This window comes from Carcharhinus amblyrhynchos, chromosome 9 (assembly GCF_965287045.1).
Source record: "Carcharhinus amblyrhynchos chromosome 9, sCarAmb.v2.hapA, whole genome shotgun sequence".
Classification (NCBI taxonomy): domain Eukaryota; kingdom Metazoa; phylum Chordata; class Chondrichthyes; order Carcharhiniformes; family Carcharhinidae; genus Carcharhinus; species Carcharhinus amblyrhynchos.
The window spans coordinates 52,927,643-52,945,681 of record NC_137332.1 but is presented as its reverse complement, the minus strand read 5'-3'; the positions used below and the strand labels follow the sequence as shown (position 1 = coordinate 52,945,681).

The 18,039-nt window shown below is 41.9% G+C and overlaps 1 protein-coding gene across 16 annotated transcripts in view; it reads right to left on the bottom strand.

The window, feature by feature from the left end:
- dock7 (dedicator of cytokinesis 7) overlaps positions 1-18,039 on the bottom strand; it is a 170,538-nt gene that overhangs the window by 50,057 nt on the left and 102,442 nt on the right. For all 16 annotated transcript variants that reach the window (XM_080195666.1, XM_080195667.1, XM_080195668.1 and 13 more), the window contains 6 exons: positions 17,430-17,525; positions 15,921-16,061; positions 14,854-14,967; positions 13,985-14,155; positions 7,340-7,479; positions 3,762-3,931 (listed from right to left, as the gene is read on the bottom strand). In XM_080195666.1, the coding sequence (XP_080051792.1) occupies positions 3,762-3,931; positions 7,340-7,479; positions 13,985-14,155; positions 14,854-14,967; positions 15,921-16,061; positions 17,430-17,525 (832 nt within the window). The remainder of the gene's footprint in view (positions 1-3,761; positions 3,932-7,339; positions 7,480-13,984; positions 14,156-14,853; positions 14,968-15,920; positions 16,062-17,429; positions 17,526-18,039) is intronic.

Sequence of the window (18,039 nt, the reverse complement as noted above, 5' to 3'; positions counted from 1 at the left end):
TTCAATTTAATTCATGAATTTCATTTTTTAATAAAAACCGGGAATTGAAAGCTAGTTTCAGTAATTGTGCCAATGAAATTATCATCCAATGTCATACAAACTCTCTTGACATGCAAGTATAGCAGGCGGTGAGGAAAGCTAATGGCAGGCTGGCCTTCATAGCAAGAGGATTTGCGTATAGGAGTAAGGATGTTTTGCTGAAGTTATACAAGGTCTTGGTGAGGCCACACCTTGAGTATTGTGTGCAGTTTTGGTCTCCTGAGGAAGGACATTCTTGCTGTTGAGGGAGTCCAATGAAGGTTTACCAGACTGATTCCTGAATGGCAGGGCTGACATATGAAGAGAGATTTGATCAACTGGGCTTATGCTTACTGGAATTTAGAACAATGAGAGGGGATCTCATAGAAACATAAAATCTTGGTGGGATTGAACTGGCTAGAGGCAGGAAGAATGTTCCTGATGTTGGAGAAGTCCAGAACTATGGATCACAATCTAAGAATAAGGGGTAAGCCATTCAGGACTCATACGAAGAAGAACTTCTTCACCTAGAGTTGTGAGCCTGTGGAATTCTCTATCACAGAATGCTGTTGGGGCCAGTTCACTAGAGATGTTAAACAGGGAGTCTTTGCAGCCAAAGGGATCAAGGAGTATGGAGAAAAAATGGGAGTGGGATATTGAAAGTGCATGATCAGCCACGATCATATTGATTGGTGGCGCAGGCTCAAAGGACTGAATGGCCTACTCCTGCACTTATTTTCTACATTTCTATGTAAGCTCACTAATATCCTTTAGTGAAGGAAATCCTCCATCCTCACCTACTTTGGCTTGTATGTGATTTCAGAGCCATAGCAATATAGTTGACTCTTAACTGCCTCTAAAATGGCCTAGGAAACCACTTGGTTGTACTAAACCACCAGAAGAAAATCAAAATGGAATAAAATTGGACAAACTACCAATTGGACAGAGGCACTAGAAATGACAAAGGCATACGCAACCCTGCAAAGCCCTCTCAACTAACATTTGGCAGCTTGTGCAAAAACTGGGAGAATTATCCCACAGACTGGTCAAGTAACAGCTTGGCATGGTCATTCTCACAGAAACATATCTTACAGCCAACATCCTGGACACCACCATCACCAACTTAGGTATGCCCTGGCCATCAGTTGGACAAGCTCAGTAGAGGCTGCAGCATAGTGGGTATACTATTGGGAGAGAGTTGCTCTGGGAGTCTTCAACACAGTGTCAGTGGGATTAGCAGGGTAAATACGTGGGGTTATGAGGATTGGGCCTGGGTGGGATTGTCGTCAGTGCAGGCTCGATGAGCTGAATGGCTTCCTTCTGCACTGTAGGGATTCTATGATTAAGCATCATGGCATCAGGTCGAATATGGGCAAGGAAACCTCCCACTGATTACCACCTTCAGCTGATAAATAAGTATTGCTCCTGTTGAACACCACTTGGAAGAAGCACTGAGGTAGCAAGAATGCAGAATGGGAGATTTCAATGTCCATCACCAAGAGTGATTTGATACCACCTTTACTGAGTGCTGAAGGACAGACGCACCATAAAAAGCATTCTTTCTGGTTCTATCACAGGTTGGTATTGCTCCTGTTCTGCCCAAGACCACAAGAAACTACAAGAGGTCGTGAATGTAGCCCAAACCAGCCTCCCATCCACTGACTCTGTCTACACTTCCTGCCGCCTCAGCAAAGCAGCCAGCATAATTAAGGACCCCACATACCCCGTACATTCTCTCTTCCACCTTCTTCCGGCAGGGAAAAAGATACAAAAGGCTGAGGTCATGTACCAACCTACTCAAGAACAGCTTCTTCTCTGCTGCTGTCAGACTTTTGAATGGACTTACCTTGCATTAAGTTGATCTTTTTCTACATCCTAGCTATGACTGTAACTCTACATTCTGCACTCTCTCGTTTCCTTCTCTGTGAACGGTATGTTTTGTATGTATAGCGCACAAGAAACAATACTTTCACTGTATGTTAATACATGTGACAATAATAAATCAAATCAAATCAAAAAATATCTGTCAGACTAAGTCAGTGGCAGGTTGCAAGGGAGCCAACAGGAGGGAAAACTGCTCAGGACTTGTCCTCACCAATTTACCTGCTGCAGTTGCTTATAGGCAGCAGTGACAACTGCACAGTCCTTGTGAAGAAAATGTCCCATCTTCACATTGTGCATACCATTCCTTGTGTTGTCTGGCACCACATATTAAATGGGATAGACTCAGAACAGATGTAACACCTAAAATTTGGCATACAGGAGGCGCTGTGGGCCATCGGCAGCAGCAGCAGTGGAATTGTATACAACCTCAATCATATCCCCGACTATTGACTATTACCATCAAGCTAAGGGATCAACCCTGGTTCAAACATCGCATACCAAACAATGAAAACAGTATGCAAGTGACGGAGCAAGCAATACCAAAAGCAACATACTTAGATCAAAGCTCTGCACATGTAGCATGAATAATGGTGAAGTAATATAGCTTATTTTGATCTTATCAATGCAAATAATCATCCAACAAGAGAATTCTCTATTGGCATGAAGTGGAAACCTAATGGCAATTTATTCCAGCTCAACTCCACTCATCACTGAAATAGGTGGTCCTGGAAGAGTTCGTAGCCCACCCCAAATGATGAAAATTTAAAAGGCAAATTGGCACTAAGTTTTGATATAAATATGAATAATTACTGTAATAAAGTGATTACTTGCTGTAATATTGATTCAGCTAATTAAATTAATGGAAATGCAATTTTAATTAGAAACGTAAACATGTCAACAGTTCAGTATTGCTTGTCTGCTTGATCTCAATTTTTGCCTTTTTAACAATTTCACATTCTAAATCTTTTACATTATTATAATAATATAAAAGCAAAGTACTGCAGATGCTGAAATCTGAAGCAAAAACAGAAAATGATGGAAAATCTCAGCAAGTCTGACATCATCTGTGGGGAGAGGGTAGAGCCAATGTTTCAAATCTAGATGACCTTTCATCAGTCTGTCCTTGCACAGTAATGCTCTAATTTCCAAATCTGCTCCCAAGTCCTTTGACCTGACTTCAGCTCTCAGACTTGTGCCCAGTTCTACAGACTGTTTCCAAATATGGATTCCTACTCAACCCTAGGGTCAGCAAAATCTCTATCACTTGTTTCTAATCCTAATTCTAATCTAAATCTTACATGATTATCACCCTCATCTTTGCTACTCTACATCAGCTCCAGTCCCCCAACATTTCAATTTTTAAATTCTCATAATTGAGTTCCTCTTACTTCAGTCTTGCTCTACCTCTCTTACTTCTTTCAACTTTACAACCACCTCCATCCCCCACAATGTCTATTCCTCTGCTTCTTTCCTCTTATTCATCCTTCTTTATACCAGTGGTGATTGTGCTTCATTATCCATGTTCTTGAATTCCCTCCCTAAACCTGTCCATCTCTTCCCTTCAATCCTTTTCTTCAAGGTCCTTCTTAAAATTAATCTGTATGACCAAAGCTTTTGATCAACTCTCCTATTATTTCCTTTAGCAACTCATCTATTTTTTTCCTATAGTAATGAGAATCACCAATGTATTTCAATTTTAAATGCGCTGCAGAAGTGAAACTTGCTGCTGGTCATACTTTGATGGCTTCTCAAGGGTAACAATGGAATGCTAATTAACTACTTTCTATATCCTTACCTATCTCAATACCCTTTACAACTTGTCTAGAGTTTTGAGGAGACCCAACAAAAGGCTGAGTTACCTGTGAAATCATATAGCTGTGGTACGGCTTCCATAATGATGCCAATCATTGGTAAATACAACATGGCCACACGAGCTTTCACATCTAGGTCAGCATACCGAGGATCTGAGTCATGACTCGACAGCAAGTTATGAACAACGTTGACAACCTTCTTGTGCAGTCCAAACAAGCTGTAAAAGGTTAAATCATTCCACAAGATCATCAAAAACACCAGCATAATGCTCATATTCAGCAGCTTAAATTCTGACAATTGGCCATTTCTATTTTGGTAAAGAAGCCTGCCAGCACCAGGATACCCATGAGACATGGAAATTATCAGCAACACCATGTCATACTGTTCCCATATTTCTTAATGTACCCAAAAATCAGTTGACCTCTAACTTGAATAAACTCAACGATTGAGTGCCTACAACTGTGTAAGGTGAGAATTTTAAAGGTATGCAATGTTTTAAGTGAAGGAAGTTATCATTTCAGACTGAATTTTGAGACTGTGTCCCTAGTTCTAGATTCCCAACCGGAGGAAATATCCTCCCAGCAACTACCCTGCCATGCCTCTTAAAATTTCAATGAAATCATATAAACACATTAAATAGAAGCAGAAGTAGGCCATTTGGCCCCTTGAGCCTGCTTCACCATTCAATAAGATCATGGCTGATCTGTTTGTGTTTTGAATTCACATCCCCATCTACCCCTGCTAACCTTTGATTCCCTAGTCTAGCAAGGATCTTACTACCTCCACCTTAAAGGCATTCAGTGATGCGACTTCCACTGCCTTTTGAAGCAGACAGTTCCAAAGTCACACAACCCTCAGAGAGAAAAATTCTCATCTCTGTCCAAAAAGAGCAACTCATAATTTTAAAGTACTGCCCCCAGTTCAAAGCTCACCCACAAGAAACATCATACTTTCCACATCCATCTTTTCGATACCATTAAGAGTCTTATATACTTCAATCAAGTCACCCCCTCACTCTTCAAAACTTCAGTGGAAATCAGCCTAGTTAGTCTAACCTTTTCTCATCAGACAACTTGCTCATTCCAGGTTTCAATCCAGTAAACCTCCTCTGAACTACTTCCAATTCATTTACATCCTTCCTTAGGTAAAGAGACCAAAACTACACACAGTATCAGAGGCATGGTCTCACCAATACCAAATAACTGAAGCATAACATCTTCTCGTAATAAAAGATGCACTCCATGAACTTTCTTAACTGCTTGCTGTACCTGCATACATATTTTCTGCGAATCATGCACATGAACACCTAGATCCCTCTGCAACTCGGGATTCTGCAGCTGTTCTTCGTTTAAGTAATATTCTGATTTTTTAGTCTTCTTGCCAAAATGAACAACTTCACATTTTCCCACATTATACTGCATCTGTCAGATTTTTACTCAGTCATTCAATCTGTCTGTATCCATCTGCAATCTTCTTATATCCTCTTCACAAGATACTTCCCTACCTATCTTTGGGTCATCTGCAAATGAGCTATGATGCCTTCACTCTCCTCTTTCATGTCATTGATATAAATTGTAAGAAGTTAAGACCCCAGCACAGGCCCCTGCAAGACCCTAATTGTCACATCCTACCAATCAGACAAAGACTCATTTATTCATAATCTCTCACTTTCTGCCAGCCAGCCAATCTTCTATCCATGAAATCACCTGCCATTTTTCTAATTTCCCCCATTTTCTGTCCTAAATTTCTTACATTTAACTTTACATTCATTCTTCTTCACCTAGACGTTTCACGTGCAAACTACTTTTTCCCATCCTTTCACAATGTTAACTGCCACTATTAACTTACCCCTATATTGTACCTTGTTTTAAGAAAACCCCAATATTAGAACAAACAAACAAAGAACAAAGAACAACCCAGCACGGGAAACAGGCCCTTCGGCCCAACGAGCCCGCGCCGCCGCATCACCCTACACCTATTCTACCCTGCGTGTCTACGAATGGAACCCCTAACTTAGCCAGATTCAGGGGAGAATAGTGTCAGCCACAGCCACCAGGTTCAATGCTCCGGAGAGCAATGAGGTGGATCCCTGGTGAGTATCTGATTTATACCCCCCCGCTCCCCCTTAACGACTATCCCCTCGCCTAACTTCCGTTACGGAAGTAAACTACACTCTAACAAGCCCCGAGAACCGGAAGTACAGAAAAAAAGCGGTTTTCAATTTAAATCAGGCACTCACCACAGCCACAGCCACCAGGTTCAATGCTCCGGAGAACAATGAGAATATTGTACATCTCTCTCTATTTCTTATACTCAACAACGTTCCTAGGAAATATAGGCCAAGTCTACTCAATCTTTCCTCATTTGACAATCCATTCAACTCAGGAATTGGTCTTGTGAGCCTTTGTTGCAGTCCCGCTAAAGGAAGCATTTCCTTCCTTAGATAAGGTCAATGCTGTACATACTACCTAAGTTGTGGTTTCACCAAGGCTCCATTTAACTGCTGTAAAGTATTTTCATTGTTACATTTGTAATAAAGGTTCACGTACATTTGATTTTCTAATTACTTGGTGTATCTGCATGTTAATTTCCTGTGATTGATGCAAATAGACACCAGGATCCGAACACCAACATTTCCCAGTTTGTCACTATTTAAAAATATTCTGCTTTTCTACTTTTCCTCCCAAAGTAAATAATTTCATATTTCTTCACTTTATATTCCATCTGCCACTTCCTTGCCCACTCTCTTAATCTGTCTAAATCTGTTCACAGGCTCTATTTGTCCTCTTCACAGCCCAATTTCCCATTGTAAATTTTGTATTATCCGCAAATTTAAACTCAATTTTCTTATCCAAGTCAATGACATAGATTGTAAACATCTGAGGCCCAAGCAGTGGCACTTCCAGCACTCAATTGGCTATAGATGATCAACCGGGAAAATGGCCTATTCTTTCATATAGTCTGCTTTTTGTCTGTTAGCCAATCTTCAATCAATTTATTACTCTAAAACCATGAGACATAACTGTATATTTTTATTGAAATTAAAGTAAAAGAAACATTAATTCCATCCACTGCCCTGCCTCAGAGAAGGAAAATTCATTTTTGACATGAGCAATAATGAACAATCTTTCTGACTGTATCACAGCTTGGTATGGCTCCTGTTCAGTCCAAGACCACAAGAAAGTACAAGGGGTCGTGAACAAAGCCCAGTCCATCACACAAACCAGCCTCCCATCCACTGACTCTGTCTACACTTCCTGCTGCCTCAGAAAAGCAACCAACATAATCAAGGACCCTATGCACCCCGGACATACTCTCTTCCACCTTTCTCCATTGGGAAAAAGTCTGAGGATCCGTACCAATCGACACAAGAACAGCTTCTTCCCTGCTGCCATCAGACCTTTGATCGGAACTACCTCGCATTAAGTTGATCTTTCTCTACGCCCTAGCTATGAATGTAATATGACATTCTGCATCCTCTCCTTTCTATTTTTTATGTACAATATGCTTTGTCTGTATAGCGCGCAAGAAACAATACTTTTCATTGCATACCAATACATGTGACAATAATAAATTAAATCAAAATCAATAAAGACACTACGAACATGCATCTTATCCAACTCACCCCTCTGCCTCTGGGTCTAGAATAAGTGCTAACTCAGTGAGTACGAGTCCAGCTAGGTAGTGCTGCTGGCGGAATGGGACTGACAATTCAAACATATTTGCAATCTTTTGGTCTTGAACAATTGTAGAAAACCCAGAGCTCTGGAAAATAAAATAGACTGGAATTAATAATAACATGCAAACAGGCCCATTCTGCTTAACTAACTTGCATTTATCCTTCACACAAGCCATAGTCACATTACCATATTCCCTTGTTGCCTTGTCATATCTCCTTATTCCTTTTCTTTAATCATGTACTGGTTATCCTTCAAAGGTTAACCTGTCAACTACTTAATCTCTAATTCTGGCAGTCTATTGCAAGCTCCACAACCTGTGTAGAAAGAAATTTCTCTTGTTTTCTGTTCCAAATCTCCCACATTTAATTTTGTATCCCAATTCTTTCATGCTAGACTTTTCATTTGCAAATTAATTTTCCTCATCCTTTCATAATTCAAAATATGTCTGTTAAATTACCCCGTATTATACTCTGTTGCAAGAAAATTTTTTTTTTTACGTATTTCTTTGTATTTTTTCATATCAGAGTGCACTTTTCACTTCCTCAAACTCTCTTGTATTGTGGAGCCCAAAATGACACACACTACTTTTTAAGACGCGAGTTGATGGGTTTTTGATAAGCGAGGGGATTAAGGGTTATGGGGAGAGGGCGGGAATGTGGAACTGAGCCATGACAGATCAGCCATGATCTTATTGAATGGCGGGGCAGGCTCGAAGGGCTAGATGGCCTACTCCTGCTCCTATTTCTTATGTTCTTACTTCAACTTCAAAAGCGAGGTAAGAGGCGATGGGTGAGGTTAAGGGAGCGAATTCCAGAGCCTCGGCCAAGACAGTGAAAGATATAGCCACAATGAAGAAGTAATTAAAATCAGGGGTGCTCAAAGAGGCCTTTTACCTCTGGGTCTGGGATAAGTGTTAATTCAGTAAATATGTGGGGAAGCGATGGCCTAGTGACATTATGGCCGAATATTAATCCAGAAACCCAGATAATGCTCTGGGGACCTGGGTTCAAATCCCACCACGGCAGATGGTGGAATTTGAATTCATTAAAAAATATCTGGAATTTAGAGTCTACTGATGACCATGAAACCATTGTTGAAAAAACCCATCTGGTTCACCAATGTCCTTTAGGGAAGGAAATCTACCATCTTTAGCTGGTCTGGTCTACACATGACTCCAGCACCACAGCAATGTGGTTGACTCCCATATGCCCTCCCATATAACTAGCAAGCTACTCAGTTGTAACAACTGCTACCAAGTCTCAACAAAAAAAGGAAACTGGATGGACCACCTGGCATCAATTTAGGCACCGGAAAAGACAATGGCAAAACAAACAGCCCTGTCGACTCTGCAAAGTCCTCCTTACTAACATCTGGGGGCTAGTGCCAAAACTGGGAGAGCTATCTCACAGACTACTCAAGCAACAGCCTGACATAGCCATTTTCATGGAATCATGCCTTACAGATAACACTCCAGACACCACGATTACCATCCCTGAATATGTCCCGTCCCATCGACAGGACAGGTGGTGGCACGGAGGTATACAACTGGGAGGGAGTTGCCCTGGGAGTCCTTAACATCACTCCAGACTCCATGAAGTCTCATGGCTTCAGATTAAACATTGGCAAGAAAACCTCTTGCTTGCATCTGCAGCCGGCAGATTGGTAAGGATGAGGTCAAGAATGTTATTTCCTCTGGTTGGTTCCTTCACCACCTGCTGCAGACCCAGCCTAGCAGTTGTATCCTTTTAGGACCCGACCAGCTTGATCAGTAGTGCTGCTGCCGAGCCCCTCTTGGTGGTAGACATTGAAATACCCCACCCAGAATACATTTTGCGCCCTTGCCACCCTCAGTGCTTCCTCCAATTATTGTTCAATATGGAGGAATGCTGATTCATCTTGTGGAGACAAAGTTCCTCCTTCACATTGAGAACAACCTCCATCGTGTTGTGTGGCACTATCACTGTCCTAAATGGGAGAGAGTTCAAACCAATCTAGCAATTCAAGTTTGGGCATCCATGAGGCACTGTGGGCCATCAACAGCAGTGGAACTGTACTCCAGCACAATCTGCAACCTCATGGCCTGGCATATTCCCCACTCAACCATTACCATCAAGCCTGATTAAATGGAGAGTGCAGGAAGACATGTCAGGAGCAGCACCAGGCATACTTAAAAATGAAGTGTCAACCTGGTGAAGTTACAAAACAGAAGCTACTTGCATGCCAAATGGCAAAAAAGCAAGTGACAGACAGAGCTAAGAGATCCCACAACCAATGGATCAGATCTAAGCTCCGCAGTCCTGCCATATCCAGTTGAGAATGGTGGTGGTCAATTAAACAACTCACTGGAGGAGGAAGTTCCACACATATCCCCATCCTAAATGACGGAGGAGCCCAGCAGATCAGTGCAAAAGATAAGGCTGAAGTATTCGTAACAATCTTCAGCCAGAAGTGCCAAGTGGATGATCTATCTCGCCTCCTCCAGTGGCCCCCAACATCTCAGATGCCAGTCTCCAACCAATTCAATTCATTCCAGGTGATATCAAAGAACAGTTGGAGGCACTGGATGCTACAAAGGAAATAGCCCTGATAACATTCTGGCAATAGTATTGAAGACTTATGCTCCAGACCTTGCTGCTCCCCTAGCCAAGCTCTTCCAGTAAAGTTACAAAACTGGCTATACCCAACAATGTGGAAAATTGCCCAGGTATGTCCTGTACACAAAAAGAAGGACAAATCCAATCCGGCCAATTATTGCCCAATCAGTCTACTCTCGATCATCAGTAAATTGATGGAAGGGGTCATCAACAGTGTGATCAACATAAACATAAGAACATAAAACATAAGAAATAGGAGCAGGAGTAGGCCATCTAGCCCTTCGAGCCTGCCCCGCCATTCAATAAGATCATGGCTGATCTGTCATGGCTCAGTTCCACATTCCCGCCCTCTCCCCATAACCCTTAATCTCCTTGCTTATCAAAAACCCATCAACCCGCGTCTTAAAAATATTTAGCGAGGTAGCCTCCACCACCTCAACGGGCAGAGAATTCCAGAGATTCACCACCCTTTGAGTGAAGAAGTTCCTCCTCAATTCCGTTCTAAACCGCCCCCCCTTTATCTTGAGGCTGTGCCCCCTAGTTCTACTGTCCTTTCTGAGCAGGAAGAGTCTCTCCACCTCTATCCTATCCATCCCATTCATCATCTTATATGTCTCAATGAGATCTCCCCTCATTCTTCTAAACTCTAACGAGTACAAGCCTAGTTTATTCAGCCTCTCCTCATAGCTCAACCCCCTCAACTCCGGTATCAGCCTAGTAAACCTCCTCTGCACTCCTTCCAAGGCCAAAATATCCTTGCGTAAGTACGGCAACCAAAACTGCACACAGTACTCCAGCTGCGGCCTTACCAATGCCCTATACAGCCGCAGCAAGACCTCCCTACTTTTATATTCAATCCCCCTCGCTATGAAGGCCAGCATCCCATTCGCCTTCCTGACCACCTGCTGCACCTGCAGGCTGGGTTTTTGCGACTCATGCACAAGGACCCCGAGGTCCCTCTGCACCGTCGCCTGCTGCAGTTTTTCGCCACGTAAGTAATAGTCCTTCCTACCATTATTCCTACCAAAGTGGACCACCTCGCACTTTCCAACATTAAATTCCATTTGCCAGTTCCTGGCCCATTCGCCCAGCCTATCTAGGTCCTTCTGCAGACTCTCCACACCCTCCGCGCAATTTGCCGTTCCACCAATCTTGGTGTCATCAGCAAATTTCAACACCATACACTCGGTTCCCTCCTCCAGATCATCTATATAAATGGTACATAGCTGAGGCCCCAGCACCGACCCCTGGGGCACTCCACTAGTCACCAACCGCCAATCCGAATAGCACCCATTAACCCCCACTCTCTGCCTCCTATTTGACAACCAATCCTCTATCCGCGCTAACACCCTACCCCCAACTCCATGCCCCCTTACCTTCTGCAATAACCTCTTCTGAGGTACCTTTTCAAACGCCTTCTGAAAATCAAGAAAGACCATATCCACCGGCTCTCCTCTATCCACCGCCCTAGACACATCCTCATAGAACTCCAATAAATTTGTCAGACACGACTTCCCCTTAACGAAACCGTGCTGCGTCTGCTCTATCAAGCAATTCCCCTCAAGACGCCTCGCTATTTCCTCCTTGATGATGGATTCTAACATTTTACCTACAACAGACGTTAAACTAACCGGCCTATAATTCCCTGCCTTTTGCCTGGCACCCTTCTCAAGCAGCACCTGCTCAGAAATAACCTGCTCAGTGATGCCCAGTTTGAGTTTCGCCACGGTAACTCAGCTCCTTACCTCATTACAGCCTTGGTTCAACATTGACATAAGAGCTGAATTCCAGAGGTGAGATGCAAGTGACAGCTCTTGACATCAAAGCTGCATTCGACTGAATGTGGCATTAAGGAGCTGTGGCAAAATTGGAATCAACGGGTATCAGGGGGCACCACTCCACTGGTTGGAGTCATACCTGGTACACAGGGAAATGGTTGTGGTTGTGGAGGGTCAGTCATTTTGGCTCCAGCGCATCTCTGCAGGAGTCCGTCAGGGTTGTGTCCTAGGCCCAACATTCTTCAGCTGCTTCATCCTTCATAAGGTCAGAAGTGGGGATGTTCGCCGATGATTCAATGTTCAGCACCATTCGTGACTCCTCACATACTGAAGCAGTCCACATTCAAATCCAACAAGATTTGGACAATATCCAGGCTTGGGCTGACAAGTGGCAAGTAACATTCGCGCCACACAAATGCCAGGCAATGACCATCAATAAGAGACACTCTAACCACCGCCCTTGACATTCAATGGTGTAACTGAATTCCCCCACTGTCAACACCCTTTGGGTTACCATTGACCAGGAATTCAACTGGACACCACATAAACACAGTGGCTACAAGAGCAGATCAGAGGCTAGGAATACTGTAGCGAGTAACTCACCTCCTGAATCTCCAAAGCCTATCCACCATCGACAAGGCACAACTCAGGAGTGTGATGGAATGTTTACCATTTGCCTGGATGGGTGCAGCTACAATAACATTCAAGAAGCTTGACACCATCCAGCACAAAGCAGTCCACTTGATTGGCACCACATCTACAAACATTCAATCCCTCCACCACCGACGCTCAGCAGCAGCAGTGTGTACTATCTACAAGATACACTGCAGCAATTCACCAAAGATCCTTAGGCAGCACCTTCCAAAGCCATGACCACTTTCACCTAGAAGGACAAGGGCAACAGATAAATGGGAACACCTCCAAGCCACTCACCATTCTGACTTGGAAATATACCGCCGTTCCTTCGATCAAAATCCTGGAATTTCCTCCCTAACAGCATTGTGGATCAACCCACAGAACATGGACTGCAGAAATTCAAGAAGGCAGCTCACCAGCACCTTCTCAAGGGCAACTAGGGATGGGCAATAAATGCTGGCCAGCCAGCAACATCCATGTCCCACGAATGAATTAAAAAAATGTTTATGGGGCTGAAGGAGATGGGAAGGGTGGGGCCGTGGAGGGATTTGAAATCAAGAATGAGAATTTTACAATTTAGGCATTACTTAACCAGAAACCAATGTAGTCCAGTGAGCATAAGGGCAACAGGTGAACAGGACTTGGTGCAAGTAAGGACATGGGCAACAGAGTTTTGGATGACCTCAAGTTTACATAGTGTAGCATACGGGAAGTAGGCCAAGTGTGCTTCACATAGCATATGTTAGCATAGCAAAATTTTGAGAAAGGTTGGGTGAGGGTTTGCGCAGATGATGAGCTGAGACAAAGGTGGAGTCAGGTGATGTTATAAGGGTGGAAATGTGGACATATGATCAGAAGCTCATCTTGGGGTCTAAAGCAACACTAAAGTTGTGAACAGTTTGGGTCAACCGTACACAGTTGCTAATGGAGAGGGATGAAGCTGGTAGCTAAGAAATGGAGTTTGTAGCTGTCATCAAATATGACATTGATCTTTCCAATATTTAAAAATACCTCACTTTAATATTCATTATATTTTTCCATGAACTGCATTGCTCTATTAGTTTTTTAAGGTCCTAATCACTTGAATTGCTCCTTTTAATGTTTTGTGAACCTGTGCCCCAACCCCTCTGCTCCTCTATATTATTCTCCAATTAACAACTCATAATTATTGACATTGAATTGCATCCACTATCATTTCAATACTGAATCCCACCATTTTGTCAGTATCTCTTTGCAACTTCCTTCGGTCATCAATATTATTCATTACGTTTCATATTTTAGTACCATCTGCAAGTTTGAATTCTACTCCCTCTCACCTTACATCTAAATTATTGATAGATATAATTAAATAGAAATAGACTCACAACAGAACTCTGTGGGACACCACTACACACTTATAACCATTCTGAGAAACTGCACTTAGTTCCAATTCTATATTCTCTCTTCTAATCAGTGTATATACTGCAATTTACTTCCCTACCTCAAATGTTCCTTAACCTTTTCAAATAATCTCCTGCCTGGGACTTTGTCACAGGTTTTATGAGAAAGAACTTCAATACCGCATGCCAATGAGCAATTGTACCTGACTGGTTGCAGAAGACACAGAGGGAGATGGAGAGGATGGAGGTGTAAGGAGACTGCATGGTAAGTTCAGTGTAACATAATGCTCATGGCTGCAGATGATTCGCAGGAAGTCCAACCTCAATGACACAAGCATACTTGGAGTCTGTAATGCATAAAGCTTTGAAGAAACCTAGAAAACAATAAAATTCTATAAAAATTAAATAAACTTAAAAGTGCACGCACCCACAGTTCAATCAAAATTTAAAAATTGCTTAGGCTATTATCAATGGAACTTCAAATGCATTTTTCTGTTTGCAGGACAGAGTTGTGGCCAAATTATAAACTGTGTTACCGTTTCATTAACAGCGGCCATATTTGAAAAAATAATATGGATGTAAACCAATTTGGGATATCCTGAGAACCTATGCAAGAAGGATTTGTGCAACTGAAAATTCTAAGATCCTAACTAAATCATTTTAATGTCAGTTGTAAATTATTTTTTAAAACTTTGTTCATGGTACACATAACCTGATCATCTGGAACCAATTTGTTGCCTGTACAATTTGATTTTCTGATTGAAAAAAAAATTGTTTAGTTTGGAAACGTGGGTACAAGTAGGACATTTTCCATTTCAATGCATCTAGCAGCATTATCAAGCTCTCTCAAGCCCAATACACTTATCCCAACTCATGACAGCCAGTTCAGCACCAACCAAGGTCTGAAGCTGGGGATCTTATTCATATTCGCGATGCAGTATTACACTTAACAGCTATTTCATTTTCTGGACTACCAGGATGCTATGAAAAACCTTTCGTAGTATTTTTTCAAAACACCATAATCTGTGTGATGTTCTTCACACCCTGAAGAGATAGATTCTGTGTTTATTACCTGCTTCCAGTAGGTTTTGGTGAGGGAAAAGACAAAGCCACGATCCATCACTGAAAACAGATCGTTGAGGAAAAACGCAAGACTAACGTTTAGTCTCTCTATCAGTTCTATATCCTAAAAATATAAAAAATTCATCATTTTCACCATCAGCATTCTTGTGTAACTCTTAATTTAGCGAACAATACTTATACAAGACGCATGCTGAAATGCATACTGAAAATTTTTCACTGGTTTTGACTGAGTCCAGCACTTGCTTGGCTATGTTTCATCCAATGCTCTCTCTCGCACATGTGTATCTTCACACCCATACTGTTTTTTTCGCCCTTCGGGGGATGTGGAGGAAGGACTTACAAACTGATTATCAGCACGTTGAAGCACACTGAACACTCCTTCTGTGACCTACAAGTCCTGGTGTTAGACTCATACCTGGAGTGCCTGGTCCAGCAGTATGGGCGCTACCACTGAGCCACAAGGCTTCCTACTACTGGCAAGAACTGGTTTGCTGGATAGGTTGACTATCATTTCCACCCTTCACTTACTATTCTCCCAATTTTCCCTGAAGGCACTGACTTACATTTGGAGTAGGCCCAAGGCTGCTACCCACCATCCAGTACCTTGTTCAATATAATCATTCTTCAATCCAGACAATGAGAGGCAACATCCTGCCAAGTTGAATCACTAACAAACCCAAAACGTGTTGCTCCCTTATATAACAACAGGCAAGGGCACAAACTCTGGCTGATCTTTCTGCTCCTTAACACACAAGAACCCCAATTACTTCTATTCCTATATGTAAGACAGAGATCAGTGCATTGTAGGATAGCAAGAGAATTAAAGTTCATGGGAATGGTGTGGTTAGGTAACATTGATGTAAAAGATCAGACATGGTCACAGTGAGTGGCAGGGTAGGCTCAAAGGGCCTACTCTTGCTCCTATTCCTTATGTTCTTAATTGGCGCCCTAACATAAGATTAGAGAACACAGCACAAGCCAGGGATCTAATGTGGTTCCATCTGTCTATATGACCACATCTGCGAAAATGAAGAGAAGAATGAATTCCATTGTTACCTTCTGAAATCTTGTAACTATATCCCCTGCAATCATGCTAACCAGCGCAGCAATGTCATCCATGAATCTTTCTGGGAATCGAGCTTTTCTCAAGGTGTCAAGTTTGTCAGAAAAGTATAAATGATGCACCATGCTTTTCACCTGATCAATCAATAACACATTACATAAAGCATTAGTTCTAGATATATGTTTAAGTTTTAAATTAAGAACTTGCAGCATGTTTTGGTTTCTCTGAAATGACTGCCAACACAATTCACAAGACAGATATGGAGACAGAATCAATACATGACATTCTGGAAAATGGATAAAACTATCTGAACCAAAAAACCCCATCTCTTTAATTGCACCTAACCATCGCCCCCTCCCTCACCAGGTTACTTCTCTCAATTATTTCGCTCTGCAAAAATAATTTAATTTTTTTTTGGATGTACTGATACTGTTTACTTCCATACTCTTCCCCCAGTAGCTCATTCCAAACTATATTTTTGTGGGGGGAACATCCACCTCCTTTCCTTTGTCTCCTACAGTAACCTGGGAGTTAAACAATTTCCAACAGAATTACACAAATATCAATTGGATCATCTTGATGTCTTCTGTTTTGCAAGAATTCAAACACAATTTCCAGAAATCTCATTCAAAATTCAGATTTTTAACAGCTAGAATCACACATACTCATCCATTTTTTAAAAAATGGTTGTTGAACAAGACAAATGGAGCCCAATGGGATCCAAAAGGGAAACTGAGCAAAATGAGAGACGGACATCATTTGAGCCACCATGCACATCACAGAAGCCCTAATACTCCATTTAGATGACAGCATTGCCTTCAGAGGTGATCCTATTCAATACAAACTAAGTAGTGTACATACTTTAGAAAACAAAGTAAACTAGCCTAAAATAGTTCTGCTCCTTGAACTTTCAGATTATTGTATGAATCAAATGAAGCTAATTTCATTATGTATGAGCTGAATGGGCCTCTCTATCAACTACAAAGATTGTCTGCCAGGATGGCTGTGGGACTGGACTTTAGGACAACTGCAAATTCACATTGTAAACAAAGGTATATGGTTCATGTTGTGCGATTACTTCCACAGTGTGGAGCGGAATATGAAGGTGGCTTGGGATTGGGCAAATCCTGTACCCTGTTTGGGGGTGTGGGACTTGCTCATAGGATAACTCAAAATTTAAATCAACAAAACAAAGAACAAGCTTCTCTCTGAACTACACCTTATCGAACTAAACATGAATTTAGCAATCACTGGTACAATGTTGAACTTTAAAACTTAAGAGTTAACCGTACAGTGGTCAACATACGAATTAAGAGCAGGAGCGAGCCACTTGGTCTTTGAGGCTGCTCCACCATTTAATAAGATCATGGTTGACCTGACTATAACCTGAACCCTCCATTCCTGACTACTCCCAATCATCTTTCACCCCCTTCTTAATCAGGAATCGATCTAGCTCCACTTTAAAAATATTCAAAGGCTCAGATCTTGTTTATTGTACTTACCATTAATTCAAAGAAGAACCAGGCCTGGTGCAAAGCAGATTCACGCACACTCCCACTGCTGACAACCCACTGCAGGGCCAGCTCCTCATGCAATAGCTGAGTCACACAACACAACAGAAATTATAAACACTTACAAAATAATATTCCAGAATAAGGACATAGTTATTCTGCCTGAGTTCTACAATCACAACTAGACTGTAGATTTAATCTTTCTAATCTTGGAATTTGTTTAGCTCCAGTTCATGTACAACATCCAGACTCTGTTTGTAAAATACTGAGTGTTGATGTGTACTTTTATATAGGAACTATGGATTCCATGAAATGCACTTTATCTAGACTTGATAGCTGGGGGAGATAAAGGGAAGAAGTCATTTTGGAAGTTTAACCCTGGCTGACATTGGATTTCATTCTATTAAATTGACATGCCTGGCACCCAGGAATCCAGGGCTGGGAAAAAAATGAGGACCTCCACTTGACCTGATGAAGTTTACTGAGTAACAGATTTGCGAGATGGGTTTGTAATCTGAGCCAAATAAAAGTTTATTTTCCATCTGAAAATCTAATTTTCTAGATCTCTTGCAGCTTTCAGTGTTTGATCCCATACAGTTGG